The sequence below is a fragment of the Aspergillus tanneri genome (genome assembly GCF_003426965.1).
Source record: "Aspergillus tanneri strain NIH1004 chromosome Unknown AapTan_2_pilon_pilon_pilon, whole genome shotgun sequence".
Taxonomy (NCBI): domain Eukaryota; kingdom Fungi; phylum Ascomycota; class Eurotiomycetes; order Eurotiales; family Aspergillaceae; genus Aspergillus; species Aspergillus tanneri.
In genome coordinates this window covers 4,543,117-4,562,979 of record NW_022984629.1, presented here as the reverse complement: position 1 = coordinate 4,562,979, position 19,863 = coordinate 4,543,117, and the positions used below count along the sequence as shown (strand labels likewise).

The 19,863-nt window shown below is 48.5% G+C and overlaps 6 protein-coding genes across 6 annotated transcripts; 3 read left to right on the top strand and 3 right to left on the bottom strand.

The window, feature by feature from the left end:
• Positions 1 to 419: 419 nt before the first annotated feature.
• On the bottom strand, positions 420 to 2,084 carry irs4 (the record flags this gene model as incomplete). The annotated part of the gene is made up of 1 exon (XM_033566153.1): positions 420 to 2,084. One exon carries the CDS (start codon positions 2,082 to 2,084, stop codon positions 420 to 422), a length of 1,665 nt encoding a protein of 554 aa, XP_033431910.1.
• A 1,107-nt stretch (positions 2,085 to 3,191) lies between these two features.
• Positions 3,192 to 3,571, bottom strand: HEM3_2 (porphobilinogen deaminase; the record flags this gene model as incomplete). Its single annotated transcript, XM_033566152.1, has 2 exons — positions 3,192 to 3,437; positions 3,485 to 3,571. 2 exons carry the CDS (start codon positions 3,569 to 3,571, stop codon positions 3,192 to 3,194), a joined length of 333 nt encoding a protein of 110 aa, XP_033431909.1.
• A 346-nt stretch (positions 3,572 to 3,917) lies between these two features.
• Positions 3,918 to 4,157, top strand: ATNIH1004_001452 (uncharacterized protein; the record flags this gene model as incomplete). The annotated part of the gene is made up of 1 exon (XM_033566151.1): positions 3,918 to 4,157. One exon carries the CDS (start codon positions 3,918 to 3,920, stop codon positions 4,155 to 4,157), a length of 240 nt encoding a protein of 79 aa, XP_033431908.1.
• A 795-nt stretch (positions 4,158 to 4,952) lies between these two features.
• On the top strand, positions 4,953 to 12,143 carry LIG4 (DNA ligase (ATP) DNL4; the record flags this gene model as incomplete). Its single annotated transcript, XM_033566150.1, has 13 exons — positions 4,953 to 4,983; positions 5,600 to 6,355; positions 6,455 to 6,595; positions 6,872 to 6,954; positions 7,009 to 7,275; positions 7,331 to 7,475; positions 7,526 to 8,047; positions 8,872 to 11,034; positions 11,094 to 11,225; positions 11,283 to 11,415; positions 11,466 to 11,571; positions 11,627 to 12,062; positions 12,115 to 12,143. 13 exons carry the CDS (start codon positions 4,953 to 4,955, stop codon positions 12,141 to 12,143), a joined length of 4,944 nt encoding a protein of 1,647 aa, XP_033431907.1.
• A 772-nt stretch (positions 12,144 to 12,915) lies between these two features.
• ATNIH1004_001450 (uncharacterized protein) lies at positions 12,916 to 14,376 on the bottom strand (the record flags this gene model as incomplete). Its single annotated transcript, XM_033566149.1, has 1 exon — positions 12,916 to 14,376. The coding sequence occupies one exon, from the start codon at positions 14,374 to 14,376 to the stop codon at positions 12,916 to 12,918; it is 1,461 nt and encodes a 486-aa protein (XP_033431906.1).
• A 2,329-nt stretch (positions 14,377 to 16,705) lies between these two features.
• Positions 16,706 to 19,686, top strand: ATNIH1004_001449 (putative C6 transcription factor (NirA); the record flags this gene model as incomplete). The annotated part of the gene is made up of 5 exons (XM_033566148.1): positions 16,706 to 16,765; positions 16,946 to 17,000; positions 17,061 to 18,018; positions 18,090 to 18,458; positions 18,519 to 19,686. 5 exons carry the CDS (start codon positions 16,706 to 16,708, stop codon positions 19,684 to 19,686), a joined length of 2,610 nt encoding a protein of 869 aa, XP_033431905.1.
• Between the last annotated feature and the right edge of the window lie 177 nt (positions 19,687 to 19,863).

Genomic DNA, 19,863 nt, shown 5'->3' with positions numbered 1-19,863 from the left:
AGCTTGAATATTCCGCGGGACAGAGAGTTAATTTTGTTATGCAGGCATGACGTTAAGACGGTGGCAGCAGTCGATATACTCCGTAAATCATATGATACGTAACGGTCATGTGCTCCGAGTCTGAGTAGACTATCCACCTTCGCTCGGCCTGTAAGTGGATCATGTTTCGATTGTATCGCTCGTGGCTCCATGAAGGAATGTAATTAATGTAGAATACGTGGCCATCTAGGTAGGGACATTACCGTACCCTGCCTAGCACTTGCTGGCCCTAAGACACTCTTAGTGTTGAAAAATTATATTTACATACTTCCCAATCTGTCATAGTAACAGAAACCTTCCAGGGCCGCTGCATCACTATCAATACATAGATTCTAACTAGGTAGTATGACTGTGGCCCCTTTGTTTGGGCTGGTTCACAGTTAGATCAAGCTGAACTCGGAGAGTGTAATACCAGGCACTCGCTTCACGCTTGCCCACACACTGTCCGGTACCTTGACGGGAAGTTTGTGTCCTTTTAATTGTTGATCAATCAGCCACATGCCAACGACAAATTCTTCCTTTGTCAAGGCCCCAAGCTTATGGCCATCGACGAGATTCCATATCTGCTCCAAGAAAGAGGCTGGTAAGCGACTTCGAGACCAGATGTCCCGGACCACGACATTCGCAACCATTTCCGAGACAGCCGTAGGATAGCTGGACGGTTCTATTGCCAGTAGATCAGGAGTCAGAAGTAACCCCTTATTGGCGGCCCAGACCCCCTCGTACCGTTTTCGCTCCTTCTCTGTAATCTCACTCCGCCATCTCTTTCGATCTCCCTCATGATGTTTGTGTGGATGTTTGCGAATGAGGTGCTTTCTGTGTCGACTGCGATAATCCTCCTCCTCGTCCGACTTGGCTGGAGTGCGGAGAGTCTGCCGCAAGGTGCTAGAGGGGCTGGAAGTCCGCGAGAGCTCATTTTGGCCAGAGTGCATGCTTAATATTGAATGAGATCTTGGCCGGCGCTGTGGCGGAGGAGGGGGAGGAATTTTGTTCGTTGGTGACGATCTGCTGGATGCCAACGATGATGCAACTATTGCATTCGAAAGAGCTTCTTCGTCCATATCTATCAGGCTGGGGCTGCTATTATGTTGAGAACGCCCATATATGGACGCGATACTCGGGCTTAGCGTCCGGCTTGGAGACTCATTGTTATTAAGAAGTTGTCGATAGTCCCTCATATTCCTGCTGCGTAAAGATGGCCCGCCTGGTCGAGCCGGGAGGGGAGGTGGATTGTCGTCTGAGAAGGCAGTCGAGGTCTTGGAGCGAACAGAAGAACGGGAGCTTAGTGATGGTTCGCGACTCGACATTTGGCTTTGAATGAGGGGAGCACTTGTAGGGGTTGGGTTTGGTATTCCAGTCACATGGCGAGTATTTCGAGGCACCGGTGGAGTAGGACGGGGTTTCACCACAATCAGTGGTTCAGGTTCTGGCGGTATAGATGTCTCCTCTAATGGCTTCCATTGAATAGACCCAGTTCTAGCTGGCAATCGTTTCTCGTCTGAAGACGTACTTGGAGGCACTTCATTGTTCGTTTCCGGACCCTCTACAGGATAGTCATTCCCGGTTAATAGATCCACATATTGGTTTCTGGAGTTTTGGACAGGCGGAATTTGAATCTTATTTACATCTTGCGTCGAACAGACAAACCCTGGGTATGTTTTTGTCGTCTCGCGTGACATTGCGGATTTCTCCGCAGCAAGCTGAGCAGCGATCTGATGCATAGATCGTTGCTTGGAAGTTGGAGTATCCATGCGCTCTTTCTCAGATGTATTCCGTAGCCTCAAGAGTTGTGGTTGTGACGTAAACCTCCCAATCTTGTCTTTCACAGAGCCAAGTTCCGGGGAATCGACCTCAGAGTGAGGTTCGGAACCACGGCCAGCACCCATGGCTGTGCAAGTTCTTTGAGTAGCAGCAGGAGAAACGCCCCTTGAAGGTATTCCATGGAAGGCAGTAACGGCCCCTTGTAGAGCTGTCAGGGAGTTGGCATTGATGAGGGTCAAGTGGGAAGTTGGGCGTGGGTCTAGAACGGACGTCGAGCTCGCCATTCACGGAAAACGCTGGAATCGTAACTCTGGCTCGGGCTTTGAAGATAATGGATCCGCCACGTGAAGATAATGCCCCGTATCACATGATTATTTCTTGGCATTTGTACCTTAGTACTTTGTAGTTTCCATGATTTTATCATTTTAGCCAACTGCGGTACCTTAACTAGTTATTGTACGGTTGCTTGATACATGGTAATATGGAGCAGGAGAGTATTGCCTTCTCGAAAAAGCACACGATACCAATGCGTTTTCTTCTTCCATATTCGATAGTATTCACTCTCAAGATATAGTAACTAAATTGGTACTAGTATCTAGAATGCCTCCCCTGTAGTCACAGTCGGACTATCTCCATAATACTACTAAATACCTGCAAATGCATGCTTTATAGTAACGATTAGGATATGAATCATACAAACTTACTTTTGCTACTACCAAAATATTTTTGATATGATCAGAAGGTCCTTTCAGATAGATTTAAATGCGTTTGTCAAATAATAGAACCACATAATTCAAGCCAAAAAGGAAAGTACACTTGATAAGCATGAGAAATCATATTCAGCTCCATAGCAAGGAAATTGCTATAGGCATGCCTTGAATCAGGTACAGTAAAGACATCTATACACAGCAATTTGTAGGTGTTGGGTTCTTTTCAACCCGACTATGGAGAAAGCAAGGCTAGTCCTCAGAATCAAACACTCCATGAACCCTTCTCAACCAAGATGGATTTGATGCGCCTGAGGCCTGGATCCCAGCGGTTGTGGATTGACATTGATCGACCACGCAATGGTGACGCTTTGGCGGAAACGGAGTGTCTGGTCCATCGCAGTACGTCTCAATGATGAAACTACGGTGTCGCTCGAAGTTGATGGCTTGTACCCCGCCCTCGAGCTGCAAAAAGTTGTACTCTGAATACGTTACAGTACGCTACTTGCGAGCGTTATAGAGCTTCGGGTGCCTTGAATAGGTGAGCTTTCCAGGACTTCCAAGCCCGCTTTCGAAGCTGATTCTACCGTCTCTGTAACATCATATGTCCTTGGGTGGTCGGTTGTCGTTGATGTCGTCCAGAATTGCATCTGCGCCTGCTTTCACATGTCTTGCAGCCAATTCTTAGCCGAGTACTGTCGCTTCGTCGACACTGTGCACCGTTGTATCAGTGGTGTCCTGGGCGCTTTGGGAGCCATCCAGGCTGACGACTATTGCGCTCATCCTCAGAGCTTTTGATTGACCGATCCACTCCATCTCGACGCTGATCCGGACACTCCAATCGCGTTCAAGGGTCCGCATGAGAGACCGCTCCGCAAGGCATGCGAGAGTCGACTTTGATCGACCAGTTGGTTGAGCAATTGTTGCATTCTATTGTCTCCCCTGCGAATCTCTAAGCCAAGCGCCCTCTGACTAACCGCATGCAAAATACCCCCGTCCTTGGAGCCCAGGTACTGGTTGATGCGATGCTTGAGGCCCACGCGCTCGAGGCCCGCAGCCGACATGACCATGCAGGTATATTCACTCTAAGGTTATCGACCTTGGCCAGGCGGGTCTCGACATTGCCCGCAGGCTGGCAAAGCGTAGATGGGGGAAGAGGCGGCGAATCTGCGCCGAGCGCCGTACCGACGAAGTGCCCACTACTGCGAATTTGGGGAGCGTCTTCAATCTGGTGTAAGGCAGGCTGGTCTTAACTATCAGAGCATCATAGGAATCATCGCGGAGAGGAATGGCTGCTAGCTCGCACAAGTCGGGAAGCCTGGTCGTATACCTGGTTAAGTCAACAGGGATGGAGTCGTTCACCCTCACGAATGGAGAGAAGAGGAAAGGGATTCATTCACCTTTGAGACAATGCATGATGGCATCCAATTGACTCTAAGTGAGATTTTCCTCCAATTCCGCCGTCCACAGACTCTTTGCACCGAAGTTTTGGAGCGCTGTCGACTGGTCTTTGTCGCCAAGGGTGCGGAAGGCTTCAACCTCGTGCGGTCGATCGGGCGCAACCTTTTGCAGACTGCCACGGATGCTTTAGCCTGGACGACGGCCAGATTCGATCTTCAGTACCAATTCGCAGCGGCGACTGGGCAGTAGGAGAGTTATCCACCAAATTGATGATGGTGGGTGTTCAGGTAGAGAAAAAGCGGAGAGAAGGAGAGAGGTTTACGAAGACAGCATAACATGTTTGGAGGGACCGCTGGAGACAGAGTCTTAAATACATCCAGCCCCTATGCTAAACGTTCACTTAATACAAGCATTTCTTAGCATTCCTTCTGTTACCTCCACAGTTGGGTAGAAAATGTATTATTATATTGCTTCTTTATTAAAGAATTGGTATCTATTTATATAATGAAGCTTTATGGAGATTAGGGAACATTTAGCATTAGTAGCTTCTAGTTCCGGGTAATTATCTGCCAATCTGCCTATTACGCCTACCAGTAGGATCATATATCCCTCTGAGGTATTCCGAACAATGGTGAGGACAGGATCTTCACTGTTTTTATTTACCACCTGCATATAGCCGATTTACCCGACAACACACTAATTACGGCGCGGGGAAAACAGCAGCTCGCCATGCACGTGGGCCCCTACGGCTTTTTCCCCACTTCCTGACCCTGGGCTGCTCTCGATCAAAATCCCCGACAAGTTAACTTCTAGTGGAAGACATCCGTCTGGAGTGACAATCAATTTCTGCTGCTGACTATTCTCCCCATGTCCTTTAGACCTTGTGATGCTTGGAGGTCCTGACCAGTGACGTCTATGTTGATGATAGCGCCACAGGCGATGCGTCTTTGGCTGTCTTATGGTTCAAGTTTCTAGACAATATTCCCGCTGCCATGCAACATTCTTCTGCTCTGTGTCTTGAGAAACCATCGTCCATGAGACGCCATGTTGCCGGAGAAGAGCGATTCTGGTTCAGGTATGTAAATGATTCCAGCTTCCAGCTATTCTATCCCGAACTATGGAAGAAAAGAGGAATGTATGGTGTATGCACATTAACGTAAACAATTTAGAGGTTGCAAGCCGCCATGATGAAACGATAAGTCATGAGAGATACGATGATGGCAGCGAAGTCCAACCCAATCCTAATACCACCGCCGGCCAAACCAAATGCTCGGTTTGTCAGAGCTCGTTTAGACGCCCAGAGCATCTAAAGCGCCACTTTCGTAGCCACACCAAGGAGAAGCCGTTTGAATGCACCCAGTGTGGCCGACACTTTTCACGAACGTATGATTCCTCTTCAACCAAGGGTCAATGTACTTGTTAGTCTGACAGTTTGACATGATCGATCAGGGATACCCTTCATCGCCACGAACTGAGTCATCATACTTCGGGAACCGGAGGGAAAGATCATACACATCGAATTACAGTCAAGACATTCCGGGCTTGTTATAAATGCGCCGTAGCAAGGGTCCGGTGTAGTGGAAGCACTCCATGCGTACGCTGCGCAAATCGATCTCTCGAGTGTCAATACCCAACCGAGAGACGCCCCAAGACGAAGGCACGCAGAGACGGACCCCAAAATTTATCTCTAGCCAAGGAAGATGTGCCACCTGCAAACACTTCCGCTCGCACATTTTCATTGACTGTCGATGCCGACGTGTGTCGCAGCCAAAATGAAGCGAGATCGCCATATCAGCCTCTCCAGCATCAGGTTGGCCAATTTCAAATTCAGCTACCTGGTACAAAGGGTTCCGGCTCGTCTTCAAATGACACAAGCGACCACAACCCGCATAATCCCTTCTGGAGCCGATCAGAGGAGCTTCATAATGGTCAAAGGTCTTCTGAATCTGTAAATCTCCTAGCAAGCGGGCCGCCCGATGTTAGTGGGATATCTTTACATGCATATGCAGGACCGGATTCTAAGCACTTGTATCCGCATGCCGAAGACCAGGGTACACTCCCTCGCGACCGTAGGCTGAGGCCAAATGATCATGCAAAAGTTTTCCAACCAGAAGTGATGACTCTCACTACTAATGAGGATCTTTCGCCGGGAATTAGCTCGCAGGTGCAAACAGATATTGCCTCGCCCTTTTTGAACCAAACAATGGGCTCCACCATAAACTGGCTTTCGAATGATATGCTACTTTCTACTGCCGGTGAAAGGTCTGTTGCACCCGAACTGTCATCAGACCCTCTTCAATGGGGTGCCTTCAACAGCTCTTGGGGACGAGCAGCATGGCTTCCTCCGGTTATCCCCATGGGACATGGCCCGAATTTACCAGATATTGCCTCCCAAGTGCCATCTGGGAATCCTTCCCTCGGCTCAGATATGGAAGACCATGAGAAACGTACTCGCATTATCAGACAGTCTTTATTATCATCATCGTCGCCATCATCTTCACACTCGGGATCCAGTACTATCAAACGCTCGGCTGATCTCTATATAGACGGCGATAGTGCTCGACTTCCTAAGCGTCGGCGTATGCGGAGTTCCTGGCATGTACAGCCTACGGAGCTCTCCAGCATTGTTTCTTACGCACAACAGCCTGATCAACCTGGGTTTTCGTTCCCCGCGGTTGAAGGGACAGGTAGGATCTCCCCTGCTAATGAGGAAGCAGCCTTCAACTATCAGGTTGGATCTACAACATATGATGGTATTTATAAATCCTTTCTCCAGCTATGTTGCAAGGACAACTTTCTCTTCTCGAAGTATGAGTCGGCCAACTTCCCGTCCATGGAAACATTGTCACTTTTTATCCGCTCTTATTTCGATTTTTTTCACCCAGTATATCCTATATTTCACACCCCCACTTTTGATCCAAATAAGTGCCACTGTCTAGTGGTTTTAGCAGTTGCGGCAATAGGTTGTCACTCTGCTGATCTTCCTGGACGTGAAGAGTGCACCTCGGCATTTCATGAGTTTCTCCGACGAGCCATAGCTGTTGAGGTATGAAGAACGCTTCAGTGTTAGGCAATCTAATTCTAACTATAGCCATTTTAGAAGGAGAAATTCCGCGCAGAGCATACGCCTCTTTGGCTGCTTCAAGCACTGGCGCTTAACCACATCGGATTGCTTCACGGAAATAATGAACGCGCCAGGTCATACGCTCTTGGAAGCTTTGGCGAACTAGTCAACCTCGTAATTAATGAGGGATTGTTAGTTCGCTCGACCCAGGCGACCCTCTTCTCGAGTGAGAACTCGCAGGAACAACAATGGGCTTTGTGGATCGAAGATGAGCTTAGGAGACGAACAGGCTATCTAATCTGGGTATGGTAATCCATAAACTCTGTATAACTAAAGCGAACCTAACGAAATATGACAGCTTTTGGACTGTACACGTACATATCAGTTTGACAGCCACCCAATACTCTCTATTGATGATGGCCTTGCTCCACTGCCATCCCACGAAACCATCTGGGAGGCAAAGTCCGCCGGTGCCTGGAAACAGCTTCATGATAAGACTCTAGGTACATCTCTTTTCTAGCTCACCGTTGTTTTATCTAACTTATACCTTCAGGTCAAGAGAACCTTTCCCTGTACAATGCGCTTCTCGTTATCTATATCGAAAAAAGGCTCGCCCCTGGTATGGGAGAATTCAGTCATGTTCTCCTAATACATGCTCTTTATCATCGGATGTGGGAGGTGGAGGACTATTTTCGCCGCCCTTTGTCATTTTGGAACCCAACTGCGAGGAAACAATCTCAAGAATCGGCAATCCCTTCGGGCTCTGTGTGGCTTCCGGGTATCCCTTCATATTCAAAATGGCGGAATAGCGCCTGCGACTGCTTGGACATTCTCCACTGGACAGCAAACAGCGCGATTTCTAAAGCTGTTGGCTTTGAACATCCTACTGTGCTGCATCTCCACGAAGCCCGAATCGTGCTACTGACGCCCTTCCACAAAATCCGGTCATTAGCTACTTCTCTAGCAACAGAGAAAATTCATTGGAATGAGAGACAGCAAACCCTAGAATGGCATTACATATTGCAGTGGATCAAACACGACCAATACAAGGCCCGTCTAGCAATCATACATGCGGGTACGTGTTTGTATCACATCCGAAGATATTCGACCAATGCTTTCCACGAACCTGTTGCCGCCTTTCTTGCTATACTTACTTTATGGGCTTACGGACTGTGTCATTTTCAAGAATCGCTAGAAACAAGCTCTTCTGTTGGACCGAGGAATAGGTCATCCAACGAATCGACTATTGTTCATTTGGACCGTCCTTGTGATGACGAACTGGTCCAATTATTCGTGCGTGAAGGCCAAACCATGAGAGGAAACATTACTGGCGTGGGAGATATTTGTGGACCTCAAGGACCTGAAAGGATCTTACGGGTTGGTTGTGCGACATTGGCAGGCGTCAGTTCATGGGGAATATCCAAGAGATTTATTGTGACCTTTGCCAAACTTGCGGAGCTGACATCTAGGCAGCTGGCAACAGCGAGTTAATCCATAGACCTAGCCGCTGTATAGATATTGTAGTATCCGTCTTCACTCGTCCATCTTTACCCTTAAAATAAAGTGTATTAATACTATAGTACTAACTATGGCAAATATGAGGAATCTTTCTGGATCGGTGATGTAATGGTCACATGTCTGTTATCTTATCGGTGCCTGCTGCAGCCTGTAGATGCGTGAAAGCTACGATCGGAACCATATAACTGGCCTAGTCACTCCTGACTTCTGCATGTAGTTTTATTCATGTCCCACGTCGTTCCCAACACAGTCCTGTCTATTATCCAGGAATACCTATGATATGGATTTGGACGACGCAATGGAGAGCGACGGGCCCCCGAACCTCCCCATGGAGCAAGATGAGGTAGACTTAGATGCAAAGTAACCATTGCCTTAGCCCAGTTCCTTCAGCCACGCAAACAATCCAGGAACCAGCTAACTACTTTTACCTGCAATGTAGGTTTCCAAATAGACCGCGCAATCATTCTCCTACGTTGCCATTCTACGAGCTCTTTCGGGCAATTTTCAACCCTCTAAGTGAGATCAAGAAGAAGCCTACAGGACCTTCAGCTTCACGTCCAAAAGTCGGACCATATGGCCAGTCTACTGCACATCTTAATCCCGTGGAACAAAGACGGGATATAATCGAGCGCTTTATATCTCGATGGAGGAAGGAAGTTGGCGACGATATATATCCCGCATTTCGGCTGATTCTTCCCGACAAGGATCGTGATCGGGCGATGTATGGGATTAAGGAGAAGGTGATCGGGAAGATGCTTGTTAAGATTATGAAAATCGACAAGAACTCCGAGGATGGCTTCAACCTTTTAAATTGGAAATTACCTGGCCAAGCGGCTGCGTCTAGAATGGCGGGCGATTTCGCAGGCCGATGCTTCGATATCATCTCCAAACGACCAATGCGGACGGAGGTAGGGAATATGACGATCGAGGAGGTGAATGAGAGACTTGATAAGCTATCTGTGGCATCCAAGGAAGAAGACCAACTACCAATTCTTACAGAGTTCTACCGGCGGATGAATCCCGAAGAGCTCATGTGGCTGGTCCGGATCATTCTCCGGCAAATGAAAGTAGGCGCATCAGAGCGGACTTTCTTCCATGTATGGCATCCGGATGCGGAGAATCTGTTCAGCATCTCCAGTAGCCTTCGGCGCGTATGCTGGGAATTGTATGATCCTAACATTCGGTTGGAGGATGGAGAGAGAGGGATTGCGTTAATGCAATGCTACCAGCCACAATTGGCTCAGTTCCAGATGCATTCCCTGGATCGGATGATAAGTCGGATGAAGGCGACCGAGGAAGACCCTGTCTTTTGGATTGAGGAAAAGCTCGACGGCGAACGTATGCAGCTTCATATGGAGTCCGATGATACGGTTCCGGGAGGGAGAAGGTTTCGTTTCTGGTCAAGAAAAGCTAAGGAGTACACCTATCTCTATGGAAATGGTATATATGACGAAAACGGTGCTTTGACGAGGCACCTGAAAGATGCATTTGCAAATGGGGCCGATAGCCTGATATTGGATGGCGAGATGATCACTTGGGACCCCGAGCAAGATGCCCCTGCGCCGTTCGGCACGCTCAAGACCGCTGCTTTGGCCGAACAAAAGAACCCATTTGCAAATGGCTCCCGGCCACTCTTCCGTATCTTTGATATTCTGTATCTCAATGGACGAGACCTCACACGGTACACACTTCGTGATCGTCGTAATGCGTTGCAGAAGAGCGTCATACCTGTCCATCGCAGGTTTGAGATCCACCCCTACGAGGAGGCTACTAACAAAGCTGAAGTTGAAGCAGCGCTCAGGAGAGTGGTTGCAGAGGCTTCGGAGGGTTTGGTGCTCAAGAACCCTCGATCCCCCTATCGCCTGAATGAAAGACATGACGATTGGATGAAGGTAAAACCTGAGTATATGACTGAGTTTGGCGAGTCATTGGATCTGATCGTAATCGGTGGCTATTATGGAAGTGGCCATCGGGGTGGTGCTCTCGCAAGTTTCCTGTGTGGATTAAGAGCCGATGACCCCAATTCGCAAAATGCGATGAAATGCTACTCTTTCTGTAAGGTAGGGGGAGGCTTCAATGCCGCCGATTTCGCCAACATTCGGCACCATACGGACGGCAAATGGAAGGAATGGAACCCTAAAAAGCCTCCTACGGCTTACATCGAGTTAGCTGGTGGTGATGCTCAACATGAGCGTCCTGATATGTGGATTAAGCCAGATGACTCCGTTGTTCTTTGTGTCAAAGCAGCTTCGGTATCTATCAGTGATCAGTTTCGAATCGGACTGACATTACGTTTCCCTCGGTTCAAAAAGCTACGGATGGACAAGGACTGGAAGAGTGCTCTCTCTGTGCAAGAATTTCTGGACCTCAAATCCAATGTGGAGCAGGAACACCAGGAGAAAGTGTTCAATGTTGATGATTCACGGAGGAAGCGAGTGAAGAGGACAACTAAAAAGACCTATACTATTGCAGGGTACGACGATGGGGAGGCAGAGGTCGAATATGCTGTGCCTTCTGGGCAAATCTTCGACGGACTCAATTTCTGTATGTTGTCCGCCCGCTCCGACTACTTACTTGGCCGCTTCTTATTGACCCCGGACTAGACATTTTGACGGATTCAACTGGCACTACCAAGAAATCCAAGCCGGAATTGGAGCAGATAGTCAAGGCTAATGGGGGCAAGATCTATCAGACAAACACTGCTGCTCCAGATACAATCTGTGTCGCAGATCGAAGTAAGAATCATGGTCCATGCTAATCTTGAGCACATTCATCAGCTGACTCTTGGATAGGGACGGTAAAGGCAGCCGCTTTACAGAAAAAAGGAGACGTCAACATCGTACGGCCTTCGTGGATATTAGATTGTATCCATCAAAATGAAGTTGACGCAGGGCTTTCAGAGCTTCGTCTTCCCCCAGAACCAAGGTCTGTGTAATTTTGCCTCAGTCTGACGACCTGGTTAACCTCATATCTAGACATATGTTTTATGCGACACCTGAAAAGCAAGAAGAGGTCTCCGCCAACGTTGATCAATTCAATGACAGTTATGCTCGTAACACTACTCGGGAGGAGCTTAACGAGGTAAGTTCTACTACGGAAGTAACGTCATGGTCTTCAAATTGCTAATGGCCTCAAGATCCTGGAGAAAATGAATGAGATCGACCAGTTCCATCTCTCACAGGACTCCGAAGAAATGCAAGAGCTCTACGAGAAAATCCGGGGAAAGGCCGACTCCGGATGGGAGATGCCTTGCGGGTGGCTATTCAAGGGCCTGACTTTCTACTTTCAGCCAAACAAGGCCGGCGATGATACAGAGGGATCCTCCTCCACCAGCCAGCCATGTCGCTTTCAGCTGGCAAGAAACACAGCCAGGTTTGCAGCGGCAAGTGTTGTCGATTCCTCGACGAATCGAGCCATCACTCACATTCTTGTGGACCCCGATTGTCCATCCTCAGAAATCACATCGCTACGCCAATCATTGTCGGAAAGTCATCAGAAAAAGCTCCCGCATATTGTCACCATCGAATGGATCGAAGAAAGCTGGAAGGACCATACGCTCCTGGACGAAGAGAGTACGTCGCCATACATATACCCGTGTCTCTATCTAACCCCTTTTCCTAATAGGATTCCCACCCTCTGGCACTCCTTCGTAGGGCAGTGAACTCTACTATGATTATTCCCATTTGCTCTTAATATTTAGTACCTCTCACACTCCACATCCATTATACAGTCGCCCCACCATGCACCCGCAGTAATAATCAATCGTGAATCGTGATCTGACAGGTCAACATCCTCCTTATCTGCAACCCTACCCAAACACGGACCTGGTAATATCCATCAAAAATTTACATCGAAACCCACAAGGCCCTTCTCCGTTCGCGGACTCGATTGGGTGGAGATAAGACTCCCATCTCATTGTCTCAGACGAGTGATCAGGAAGGTATAGACTTTGGCTGGGGTATTGAACTTACTCCGAACCGGTGATGGTGGATGATGGAACCTCGTAAATAAAGTTAACCATAACCCATGATCTCATTATGTATGGCAGTGGCAATGATAAGCTAGGTAGTCGCATGATGATATCTAAATAGGCAAAGCCCTTAGACAGCCCAATTAGGCGATGATGATGTAATCGCTGACTTGTGCTAACTAGTTATGTATGCCTAGGAGTGTAAGGATCAAATAAAGAATGATATTCTCTCTGCTTCCGAAAACGCCTTGCGCCCGCTCTTTACATGCTCCAGCCAGTGACAATTCTCCCAATATGTATGTACAGTAGAAGGAGGGGGGAGCAAAAAATACACCAAAAAGGGGGAGGTAATGGAATGAAACCATACCATGCCAAGCGCTATGCTAATGAGAGTCGGGTTCCCCAAAACGGTAAAACAAAAATTAAAAGGAACAGAGAGAGAAAGGGGCCAAATATTATACTCCTCCCACTGAAACTCCTACCCATCGTGATGGGATGGAATTTTCTTCTACATCTTCGTAGGAATCGTAAGGATTGAACCGGTTCTGATTGCCTTTGCGCGGAGGGAGCCAGACTCGGGCCCGAGTGGGAATATCATCTCGTAGTTTACCGCTGCGTCTCATGTTCATTTCCAGAACCACCATGCGTAAAAAGTCACTGTTCTCTCGCGGTTCCCGCTGACGTGTTATTGGGGGAATCTCAGGGTCAAACGGTAGAAACTGTTCTTCTCGACCCTCAAAACAAACCAGGGGGAAACCACTCTTTCGGCTACCGCGCTTGCTCGAGCGGCGATAAGTCTGCATTTGCACGGAGACAGGGCAATTTCGAGGATCAAGCGATTCATGCGGGTGGTCCTGGTAGGGATACATTTCCGCCGGTGACGCTATGATTGGGTTGAGGTACCGCCGTAGCGCCGGCGATGGGGGTTCCTCCATGGGCGGAGGCCGACGGTCGTCCGTCATCTCTGGGGAGATTGTAAATAAAGATCGCGTAAGGAAATCATCGGGTTGCACCGAAGGAGTTGCGAATGTGGACACCGACTGTGCCGCAGATTTAATAGCTCGCAACGAGGCTGTTAAATTAGACTTGAACGTTGACCCAAGTCGTGGGAATGACCGGGACAGTGGCGCTGTAGATCTAGGGGTGATCGAGCTCGGAGTTGTCGGCTCATCATCACCATCCTCACCAGGGTCAGGGGATTCTGTTTCAAGTAGCGGATGGTCGAATGCACAGTTCTCACACTGCGACCAACGTCGATACCGTCTCTCGGATGGGCTACGGTGACTGGAAGGAGTGAGCAGAGCTGACAAGGTCGAGTCGGGGGACTCCATGCCAGGGTCCAGTGATGGTGTCGATTCAAGTGACATGGAACGGCCAGAAAACGACGGTGTTTCGCTATCACAATCGCTTCCAATAACCGACTTGTCACTTCCTTCGGGGGGGCTTAAAAGGATGTCGAGCGGAGTGTTCCCGGCGCCTTCTAGAAGGTGGCTCTCTCTGGATTCAACCCCGTCCATTAACAGTCTGCTGAAATCCTGCACATGATTACCTCGGGGTAGTTTGCGAGACTCCCGAATGGTCCAGTTGCGTCGAGGAACTGGGATTGCAGTAGCCTCTAGAATCGAGGCGATTGACGGTCTGCGAACGGTCCTTGAGTTCTTTGGTACTTTAGGACCATTGTTGCCAGAATCCGAATGCACCGTTGAACCACGGCGGCCGCGTTTAGGGGGGATAAAAACGGGCCTGGTGGTCTGTATTATTTCTGATGCCTCCTTGTCGGGGAGGTCCAGTCCTGAGATATCTTGCACCGCGACGAAGTCTCGTGTGGATTTCGACGGTTGATTTCTTTTGCCAGGCTTCCGGGAAGGTATCGGCGATGGCACAGAGGTAAAAAGAAAAGCTCTAGGGACCATCATCTTCACGATTTAGGACCACAACACGATTGGCGATTGGTGATGGTAAGGAGTCTCAGGCCCGGTGAGGCACTCTGATCGAAGGTCTGAGCGAGATACATGGATGGTAGAACGAGCTGGGAGGTAGACTCGTCCACAGTGGAGGCTCCCCAGGGGGAAGTAAACGAAAATAAGTAGGTAAGGCGACTGCAAGTTGGTGTGTTGGCAGTAGAACCCAAACAAGCGGAAGCCCAAAGTGAACCCAATGCGGGAAGCCCGGATGCGTATGCAGGCACGCGAGTCGCAAGATATGGGTGAAGTAGTGATACTACTCCGTATGGAGTCAAACTCAGGAGGAAGAGTAAATAAATTAAATGAATAGGAAGGTGTAGTGAGACGCCAGAGAAAAAATAACACGACAAGAGGAAAGACAGTCAGCCGGAGGCGAAGAATGACCCCAAGAGCCTAATCCGAAACAATAATAACACTAATCGTGATGATAAGTGAGGGAGGGTAATTCTGCCAGGATTCTGACCGTAACATCGGGCCCAAGTGGATCCTACGCTGAAACGTAACCCATTCAGGGGTGGAGAAAATGGAAGCGGTGACCCAGTTTGGGACATTTCAGAGTTGAGGTGTGGCTGGGCAAGGAGGCGGTAGGCGTAAGTTTCGCCTGAAACAGTGGGAAATACCGTATCGGTATTGGTATCCATACATGGTACGCTTCAAAACCTCCATAAAACAGATTCTACAGAGTAGGCAGAATGCCCTTGCTATTCAAGTGATTTTCAATATGTCTACCATAAAGAGTATCCATGCAGGGATGTCATCCGGGTTCTTATCTTCAGCCAACCGACTCAAGAGCATTTGACGTCTATGGCTCGAGGATCCTTGTTTAACCGAACCTTGTGAACAAAGATGCGGAAGAACTACTCCGAGTAAGTTACTACGTTCATTACTCCTTTGGTTTCATTAGGAAGACGGACACCAAAAAATATCACAACCAGCATCTTCCAATCCATGGATATTAACTAGGATATTCAGAAGGTTTATAGCCTGCAAGACAATGTTGTGGCCTGCACGAGGACTGATTACTGTTACCTACACCTACACCAACAGCTGGATGGGAGTACTCTTGAGTACAGAAAGAAGCCTTTATGTGCCCCACTAAAGAATGTTCTATTTGATAACTGTTACCTAATGATGTTTTAGTTTGATGCCGTTGGTCCCATTCGAGGACTTAGGGTTGGACAAGTTGGACAATGACTCGTGATACCGTCTCTTTCCGCCGCAATTAATAATCGGCCACATTGCAGGCCATCTTGGCATCAAGTAATCATACAGTATCCAACGTAATAGTTTCGTCCACGTCGGAAAAAGCGGTAAACGGGGTTAATGAAGACACGCACTCGATACAGTGATACTTACAGAGTATACAGCATAGGGTTAGGATTTCGCCTTCAGAAGAAGAGACTCTCAAGGAGGCGCTCAGAGGTACGACTCGGTCTACTAAACAGACGAATAATTTATAAACTATCTACGTATGAATACCGATATCTTTCTCCTCTACTCCGTACTCCGTCTTCAAAGTAATGTACACCCAAGAAATATCATGCCCAGCTCCAGTATTGGATCAATCCAATGTCCTCAGCGCCCAGGACATCCATTAAAATCAAACAGATGGCAGAGATTAGCTAAAGTGCTAGAATTGTGCTCGAAAACATAGGGTCATAATCAGCCAGAATCAGCGACCTGGACCGTGGTCTATGGATTAGTCAGCTGCGCGGTGGCTCACCCAGCCAAGATTTGCTTCATCCAAAAAGATCTGGACATGCTGCCAGCAGATCTTCGTTAGTTCCTACAGCATATTGCCTTAAAACTGACTAGCTGCCATTGTCCAATCAGTCACGCTCTCATTACGTCTCTTATCGCCGCCAGCTTGCCTTGAATCCTCCTTGCGATCCCTCCACCATCACCGGCCCCCCGCCTCAACAGCAGGCCATAGAGGCTCTGAGAGTGAACCTTGATATTCGATTCTAATCCCATTCGCTGGCTTGCGACTCTCGAGCAGCATAATTGCTGATTATCTGCGGCATACGGCCTTTTTGTGAGCACTCATTATGCAGCTATGTTAGTACTATCACGTCCGTTGGATGTGCAGAGTGCCTGTGTAACTAATGCGACTCCAGAGCCGATGCAGTTGATACCACAGCATATTTCTCGTCTCTCATTTTGTCCCTGCAGAAGCCTTTGGGCCCCCCATTAGAACACACTGCCGAGTTCTTCCTGCCCCGACAAGCATGATCCGTTCTAGTTCCACACTTTTTTTGAATATTCTCGTTGGGACTTGACAATGATGGGGGGAACTCCGGCGGAAAAGATGCAGGAGACGAACTCGGGGCCTGGGAGCAAGGTATCTCGAGGGAAGATGTCGACAACAGCGATAGCTCAGACAACAACTCAGGATAATTGTTCAACATCCAAAAGACGCTGTGTCAGCACAGCCTGTATTGCTTGTCGGAGGAGGAAATCGAAGGTAGACATGCCCATTGCCCCCTATCTCCTCGTATATTATCTAACCTTCGTCTTAAAGTGCGACGGGAATCTACCGAGCTGCGCAGCCTGTTCTTCCGTTTACCATACGCCTTGTATGTCCTGCCTCCGTGAACAAACACAGGCCCAATTTGCTTAGCTAATGCGGTTCCCAGGCGTCTATGACCCCAATTCCGACCATCGCCGGAAAGGCGTGTACAGGAAAGACACAGACACATTAAGGACGAAGAACACGACGTTGCTGACTCTGATCCAAGCCATTTTGAATTATGAGGAAGATGATGCTTTCGAGTTGGTCCGGCAGATTCGGTCCTGCGACGACCTGGAGGATGTTGCACAGTCGATAATGGGTGAGCAGAAGAACTCCATGGCTGCTGTTGGGGATACCCTGCCCAGTGGGGATGAAGCTCTACCCCAGACGGACCAGTTTGAATCCGAATTGGCAGGAAAGATGAGTGAGCTTATGCTGGATGGCTCCCGCAAGCTCATCGGTGGCACATCAAACCTCATATTTTTACCGCCAGGTTCAGAGTTATATGAGCATAATCCATCTATGGATGGCAATGGACTAGACCAGTCACAGACCTGTTCAATCACCAAATGGACGAGAGTCACGGATGATGAACAACTGGTCAGCCATCTCATGAACATGTACTTTGCATGGCACTACCCCTTTTTTACAACCCTTTCAAAAGATCTCTTCTACCGTGACTATGTTCGCGGTATTTCAAGTCAGTATTGCTCGTCTTTATTGGTCAATGCGATGCTAGCCCTGGGCTGTCATTTTAGTTCCTGGGAGGGCGCACGGGAAGACCCTCGGAACTCAGCGACAGCTGGAGACCATTTCTTTAAAGAGGCAAAAAGACTGGTTCTCGAAAACGATGAACATGTGAATGCTAAACTCTGTACTGTCCAAGCGCTCGCTCTCATGTCTGTCAGAGAGGCTGGGTGCGGCCGAGAAGGAAAAGGTTGGGTTTACAGTGGGATGAGTTTTCGTATGGCGTTGGACCTGGGTTTAAATTTTGATTCAGCGAGCTTGGGAGCGCGTGACCTCGACGAAGAGGAACTTGACGCGCGGCGAATTACATTCTGGGGTTGTTTTCTCTTTGACAAGTCTGTCATCCCCTGTCGCCTTATGAACTAATGCTTGAATGTTTTCTAACTATTTCTATGTTCTCCTGTAGGTGCTGGTCTAATTATCTCGGTCGTCAACCACAATTGCCAACCTCGAATGTCAGCATACCAAAGGTGGATATTCTGCCGAACGAGGAAGCCGGACTGTGGTCCCCCTATACAGATGCCGGAGAGGGTCATGGAGATGCACAACCATCACGCACCAGAACGGTTGCTTTACAACTTTCCAAGCTGTGTGAAATTAGTGGCATTCTGCTTGTGTTTTTCTATGACCCGACTCCCAGGGAACGCTTTCCATCGAAACAGGCTGAACTCAAAAAACTCAGCGAGGTCCATACGAAACTGGAAGCCTGGAAGAAAGACATGCCAAAAGAGCTGGAACCGAGAGAAGGACAGCTTCCTCAGGCCCTTCTCATGCAGTAAGTTGATAAAAGTCGAGAACTCCATTCCTCAGAAGTTGATGTTTGACCATCATGCAGCATGTTCTACCAACTACTCTTTGTGCATCTATATCGACCTTTTCTTAAATATACCAAGTCCAACTCCCCACTTCCTCCTCATGTTTCCCCCCGTAAGTTATGTACTCAAGCGGCTTCGGCCATTTCCAAGCTTCTGCGAGTATATAAACGCACATATGGCTTCAAGCAGATTTGCAATATTGCAGTGTATATTACACATACTGCCTGCACTATCCATTTGCTAAATCTACCCGAGAAAAATGCCCAGAGAGACCTAGTTCACGGTCTGCGGCACCTGGAGGAGATGGGCGAGAGTTGGCTATGCGCCAGACGCACACTTCGAATTCTGGACATTTCCGCCAATAAATGGCAGGTTGGGCTTCCTAATGAGGCCATAACTGTATTCGAACAGACGCATTCAAAGTGGGGTTCGTGGGGTTCGTGGGATCAAGCATCATCATCCCCTTCTAACTCAGATAAATCCTCACCCCTGGACCCGCCTCCAACAGCCGGTGCAAGCTCCTTATTGTTTCCAGAACATGGTGTCGCTATTAACGAATACAGCGACCTTCCCACCTCAATACATCGGAGTTCGATTGGATCCATGGGCTATCGATATCCAACTGAGATATCACATCCAGGGGCTGTGCCCGCTGTTCGCACAATCCACCAGCCCGTAAGCGCCCAGGTTGTTACACGGTCAGATGCACATCTCCCAGAGCCAACGTATTTGAAGCCCATGACTCATGCATATGGCCCAATGCAGCCTGTGTCGCTCCCCCAGCATGATGCCATGTATGGTCTGAACGAAGGACAGATTGGTGCAATGGGTTCTGGACAGAGCATGCCACCCACGACAGATTCGCCTCCAGTGACTACCTTTGGCACACCCGAAAACCTAGTGGAAGAGAGCCAAAATTGGTGGTCTCGCGACCAGAACGTACTTAACCTTGGAATGGAAAGATGGAGCCAGGGATGGGTTCCCGGGATCACTGGCACGACATCTGACTTGCGCTACGAAAACTATATGGTTGGTGCTGGGCAAACTTCCGAACCTGGCGATGCCCATAGACTACCACAACCAGCAAGATACCCGGTTTCAATCCCCTCTGGTGCCGTACCGTCTACTCAAGCCCCCAACATACCCGGTCGCAATAGCATGAACTTTCCGGGCAATTTTCCGCAATGACTTGGAAGCGTTTTTTAGAGGAACTGTATAATGACATGGTGTTTTGAATTTTTCGTTAGATGGTATGTAATCGTGGGCAGGCCCTTCCCTCGCTTCTTCATGATTGGATGTCTCCGTTCTATTTCGCTTTATAGACGTTTTTATAGGGAAAAGTGCGGCTACGAATAAATTTACTGT